General features: G+C 32.7%; 1 protein-coding gene across 2 annotated transcripts in view; it reads right to left on the minus strand.

Moving 5' to 3' along the window:
* Positions 1-6,120, minus strand: part of Frl (formin-like protein) — a 32,986-nt gene extending 26,866 nt beyond the window's left edge. Inside the window, exon 1 of one of the 2 annotated variants that reach the window (XM_018453107.1) lies at positions 5,347-5,565. In XM_018453107.1, coding sequence (XP_018308609.1) covers positions 5,347-5,565 — 219 coding nt within the window. Of the gene's footprint in view, positions 1-5,346 lie in introns of both variants that reach the window. The other variant, XM_018453108.1, reaches the window with a different exon arrangement.
* Positions 6,121-6,800: the final 680 nt, after the last annotated feature.

Genomic DNA, 6,800 nt, shown 5'->3' on the forward strand with positions numbered 1-6,800 from the left:
GGTCACTCAGAGTGATGACCTTGATAACATGTGTCAAGGTCATTGAATTGTGAAAAAGCTGACCTTAAATATTTATCCATAAAATAACATTATATTTTTCTATTATATTATTTATGATGGAATTATCATAAAGTTTGTGATTATAATAATGTTTCGAATTGTAAATTATACAATAAAATAAAAAATAATGTATGATGAAATTTTATTCCCAAATTTAGAAAAAAATATATTTCTAAGAGTGTTACAAAACAGCGCCTATATATAGGAAATTATATTCTTTTTTTTTTAGAAAGCCGAAAAGTTACGCTCTAATATCTACAGATTTCATCGTTGCACTATTATTTTACACGCGCCATTAATATTACTAGTTACACTTACTTGTTAATATACAACATTATAAAAACATACAAATATAAAATACTATAAATATAGTTTTATATGGTTTTGTCTTTAAACGGTATATTTAGACAATTTAAGGAAGTTACTCTTTTCCTCAAGAAGCCTACGTTCAATCATATGTTAATCAAAATTTGCGAGAAAATTTATATTAAATTTAATATAAATTTTCTCGCAAATTTTAACATGTCTTAAACGGTCCACTTAATTTAGGTGTTAATTTAACACAAGATGTGTGTATTTTAGAAGGTAATATAAATATTACTTAAAAAGATAATATTGATTGACACAGTTTATAAACCATGGAAGCATATTTTTTTCAGTAAAATTATCATTTATAATATTAAATTAACACATATTTTATTCATTTATCTTAAAAGTTATATTTTAAAACACATTATTTTTATGTTGTTTGTTCACTTACTCATAGACTGTGTTATTTTGGTACTAAGATATTAAATATCAATTTAACACAAACTATTTAAATAACATGATCACATTACGTTTTAACACTCGAATATGTTAAAAAACTCGAAAGGTTTAACAAAGACTTCAGTGGACCATTTTCAAAACAAATACGAAATATTTTTTATTATATATGTATAATTGAATAATAAATTTAGTATTGATGATATTACTTGATATAATTGTTGATATATAAAAATTATATTTAATGTAAAGCTGTTCATTTCGATATTTTTATTTTAATTAAAATAATTCTATTCTATTCTATATATATATATATATATTGAATTCACGTTCGCGTTCTCGCGTTCCGTATGAATCACGCTCCTCTCGTCGCATTCACGGAAATAACAACACTTCTGTATTTAGAAACCAGAACTTTAATGACGGAACTATCAGTACAATGATAAAGCCAGATAAAGCCCAGAAACATAACGGAACGAAACTCTCGTCCTGTCGATTCCAAATCCAGGCACGAAGAACAACCGACGCGCGCTACTTCTCGATCTTCATGCAAACTTAAGGAAATTTCACGGCGAAGTTTCGCGGGCGCAACAATATTATTGAAGCTATTAGAATATATTAATTTAAAAAAATGTAACAACACATATTTCGATGAGAAAAATCATTGTATCGAACAATTTTAATAATTTATAATAATTAAAATAGTATTTATTTTTTAAATACCTTAGATTCTTATAATCGCGAAAAGCTTTATCATTAAAAGCTATATAGTTATAATATCATGTAAAATTTTAGTAGCTCTGAAGAACACAAAAAGAAGCCATTTCTGATTAAAAAATATATAATAATAATATTTCATAAGGAAGAGATAGAGGAAGGTCACCGATACTGACACAGATTTCCTAAAAACCCCCTTATTTCTTCGAAACTAACCTTTGCATTTTATTAATACTAATAAAAACGTGATCTGTTTAGCTAATTAAAAAAGTACAAACTCATAATTTTCATATATTTGCAGCTTATTTCTATACCAAATCAGCTAAAAACAAATTCTATGAATCCGAGAAGAAAATTCTTACAGTGTTCTTTTGCAAATTGCGTAATTAAAATAATAGTGACTGTATTATTGATAATATTATGTCATTTTAAATGTTTATAATTTCATAAATTAGTTTTCTTTACAAAATAGGATATATCTTTATTTATAGAATAGGAATGTTGGCATTATTGCCTACTATGTCGGTTTTGAAGCCCATTTTGTCAGACGCTCATTTTTGCATAACTTACGAAAAACTTAATTATTGCAAAATTGCAAACAGTATTATAAAAACTGCTTATACTATCTGATAGAAGACACTTTTTAGTTTGTATTTATGTTTTTGAAGTTGTATTTTTACCTTTTGTTTAAGAAATATTGTCTAAAAACGAAGTGGTTTGTCGGTATCGGTAACCTTTCTCTACAAAAATAACGTGTTTCTACGTCTTTTCATGCATCAAATTCAAAGAACAATTGTTCTTTATAATCGCAATGAAAAACAGCGCGCGACTGAGGTTCATTTAACAACGACTGTCTCTTTCTGCGATTATGATGCACATTGCGATTACACTGGGTTTCTTATAACGCCCTAATATGCAGACAGGGTGTAACGCAGCTCTAAGCTCTACATATGCGGACCGGACGGAAAGCCCATGCTCGAATTCTTTTTTGCACAAAAAATATTGCAACGCTCGTCGCCGACACATGTCAACTCACGTCATCGTACGATGCAGTTCGAATAAAATAATCGCTCTTTTCTTTTCAATCTACCTTAACATAGAATAATCGGGAATTATCGATCGCCTCTTGCGATTTAATATCAATCGAGGAGAGGGAAAGGGGGGAGGGTCAACTCTAAAAATACAACCAATATGCAATATCGTATTATTGTTATTGACGCATCTTTAGTGACCGTAATGAAGAGCACCGATTATTATAATTAAAGAGAGAATTGGCGCTTTCTCATTCTAAGCCTATTCTGCTAAACAAATTGTATTCGAGATGACTTGGATCGCTGATCTTGCAGATATGTATCTAAATAAAACAGATAATTCTATGATTTATATTGTGATATAATATAAATCACATAATTATATCAACGAAATAACTAATTTAGCGTTTAAGCCTTTAATATTTTGTATTTAATTCGTGTATTTATATATTACTTACATATAGTATAATATCGTATAATCTAATGAATTAGATTAGTATAAAAAAAGACTCATTTTCAACACTTCAAAACTATTTGTGAAATAAAGAGATTATTCTTTATGTGCAAAGTTACTTTATTAATATTTTAGACATTAACAAAATTAGTGCTAAATACTGTAATTTAAACTATGGTTACATAGTTATATAATAATTTTACCTTTATAATTAATTAACAAATATGATTTTTATTATAATATATTTATAATTATGTAAATAGTGTTATACAATGTGTAATCTTAAAAAATTGTTAGTTATAAAATAAAAAATTTGTTAAATATATATATATATATAAAAATAGTGCACATCAATTTAAATTTCTTCTTTAAAAAATTTACACGCAAAAAAATAAATAATAAGAGATATATAAAATTTAAATTCCCATTGAATAAATAGTCAAAATGTGTGTTATTAATGTGATTCCTTCAAATATACATAAACATGCCAAATTAGCTGAACTGTCCAAAAATTTTCACGGCCAAGTAATAACGTTTAAGCACCAGTGTCCTTCGACTGGTAGGCTCTTTTATTTAATGCCCAGGAATAACTCTATTCGCACGTGCACACCATTTGGCTACGGGCCATTTCGCGGCGCGTACACTTGCTCTTCAGACTTTTCTTTGTTCTCTTTCACGAAAAGGAAGTTCTAGCCGGTCGACATTAACAGCGTTGATTTTACATGAGAACTCTGTCATCGCACGTGATGGCGATGCGCACATCTCTGTGAAGCTGGCCCCACTTTTTCAAAATTTGTAAAAAATAAACAGAGTTCTGGTATTAAGAACTTCAGAGAGTTTAGAGTTCTCAAACTATTTTAGAAATAATTCCGTCAATTACAAAAAAAATGGTGAAAACATCATTTGAACTAATTGGGGGAAGGAAGTGGGCCAACTTCATGATTCTAAATTAGAGTTAATTTTATATATCACTTTCTTTAAATCACAATAGTCACAGAAAAATAGAATATCCTATGAATTAAATTAAATATACACAACCTTCAAATGTTTTTTAAGATTTAGATTTGTCTCGGCTAATTAAGAGATTTCATCTTACTTTCAAGTAATTAATTTTTTATTGAATGTTATATTTAAATATTTTTTATGTGCTTGACATATATTTTTACCTTTATAATATTTTTTTATCAAATTCTAACGTTTGAAATTTTAATAAAATGACATCATAAATCATGAAAGATTCATCATACGTTCAGGAGACGCGTGCCGGATGTACATAATAATTAGTCATCGTGAATATTCGAATGTCAAGACGTTCGATGATCAAGTAGATAGTGAGCATTACGTATGTGATTATTTTTATTCATAAATAAAAGTAACATTACTCACACAGGTCAAAGAGAGACGTGATGTAAATCTTATAAATTTTCAGCAATTATACTGAATGGAAAAGTTATAGAAGTGCATAAATTATAGTAAACATTAAAGTTTACACGGTTAATGTCCAGTTTTGTCAATGTAAATTAACTTTAATCATGATTTAACTTACTTTTTATCTTTTTCTAGTTTTACAAATTAGAAAAAAAAATGAAACCGAGATCATGTAAAGTAATCTACATTGATAGAAATAGACATAAGTTAATTAAGCACAACATCCATGTTTAAGTAAACATTAATTTTATTGGCGAGGAATTATTTTACTTTTGCTAAACAAGCGTTGTTTTAAATATTTTTGCGTACCATCGAAAAATCGGTGAAATTATAAAAAAAAATAACAATAAAACGCATACATGAATGCAAATTAATTCATAGGATTTCATATTAAATATTAAACATTCGTGAAAATATTTTTCGAAAATTGTTCAACTTTGCGCTCGTGAATATTCATTCAAATTTCAAAACGAAGCGTACAATTAATATGACCTTGATTCACAACAAAACAGTCGAATTTTTCTTTTACTTAACATACTTCACGTATGTATACGTACAAATAGTAACTTTTAATTGTTCGATGCCTGTATAAAAAACGAGAACAAAATTTATACAATACAAACTATTGCGGAAAAAAAAAGTAGGCAAGACGAAAAGTACTGCACAAAACGACAGATAAAAGGTCTGTTCTTTTCGGCTGAACTTTTGCACCAGTTCATCTTTCTTCCTTTTCTCTCCAGGAGGAAAGAGGAGGAAGAAAGATGAACTGGTGCAAAAGTACAGCCAAAAAGAACAGGCCTAATGTATCGTCTGCTAGGATTGCCGCGCAGTCCAGCGCAGTCCAGCGCATGAAATCATGAATAAGAAAAAGTTGAAGGGTGTTGCACTCACGAGCACTTTGGTGAAGCGCCTCTCGAGCTCGACGGCATCCGGCATCGGCTGTCTAGGGGCGCTACGCATGCTGCCCGTGCGCGTGTGAGGTCCGCTCAGGCTGCCCATGCCCATGTTGAGTTGACACGAGTGATGAGGCATGCCAGCCTTCACACCGCCGACGAAAACTTCGCGTACACCACCATCGCCCTCCCCGCTGCGACTCTGCACGATACCCATATTTCCTCTGTAGCGTTCGCGCGCTCGCGCGCGCTCGTTTGCGCCGGCGAATATTACGGACGGAAATCTTCGCGGAGATGTCGACTCGCTCCACTATATTACTAGATTACTCGACGCAGCACGGCGCAACGAGAAACGTAAACGTATAGTGACGATACACATATACGTATACGTACATATACAAACATACATACCACCACACATACACACAAACACACACATATATATATACACAACACCCACACTATCAACGACGAAGCATCACATGCGCATCACGGGGAAACGTCAACAACGGACACGAACGCAGCAGTGTAGTGCATCCTTCGTCTCGTTCTCGCCGATGCGCTGGAGTGCTTAGGAGGAATGCTGGTAAACGGACGAGACAAAGCAATTCGTATCGGAACATGCAACAGGTATCGCCAGGCGGTTGTCCATCGCGAATACCAAGACGCTCGCTATCCTCTCAATGCACGACTCTCCGCCGCGCACCGCGTTTGCTCGACGAAATGTTCACACCTACACCACACTGCTCGCATTCACATCACGACAACTGACATGAACTGACAGCAACGAAGCGATCTCGCGAGTCGCAATCGTCCGTCTGCGGCGCACCCGTCAGCGTCCCTACCACTACACTCCCTGCCCTTTAGTCCGGATCTACAATAGGTTTTTAAGCCTTAAGCCATAAGAAAAGGGTGAATCACAGTCGATTATTCCCCTCGGATTCGACTGTAATTGGTTAATGGGTGCGTTCAGCAGAACGTTTGTTTTGCAACTGTTGTAAGTTTCCTTCGCGCTAATTGGATCATACTTTTAGATCTAGAAGAATGGTCCTATCTCAGCAGACTCAACAGTTTTGCAACTGTTTTATGATTCGTCGCGCTGATTGGATTATACTTTTAGATTTAAAGGAATAGTCCTATCTCAGCGCAGAATCATAAAACGGTTGCAAAACTGTTGAGTCTGCTGAACGCAACCAATTTCTTACGACTTAAGGCTTAAAACACTAATGCGTCGTCTATAATATGCGAAGTAATCTTAGTTTAAGAAGTAAGAGTAAGAAATTCACCAATCACAGTCGATTATTCTTTTCACAATCGACTGTGATTGGTCAATTTCTTACTCTTAAGCCCATGGCACATACAAAAACGTAAGGCCGTAATACGTAAGCAGTAAAGAAATCGTAAGATTGGATTCGCTACTGGCCTTACGATCTCTATCGTGATTGGCCAATT

Source organism: Mycetomoellerius zeteki, unplaced genomic scaffold (assembly GCF_001594055.1).
Source record: "Mycetomoellerius zeteki isolate Tzet28-1 unplaced genomic scaffold, Tzet1.0 scaffold364, whole genome shotgun sequence".
Lineage (NCBI taxonomy): Eukaryota > Metazoa > Arthropoda > Insecta > Hymenoptera > Formicidae > Mycetomoellerius > Mycetomoellerius zeteki.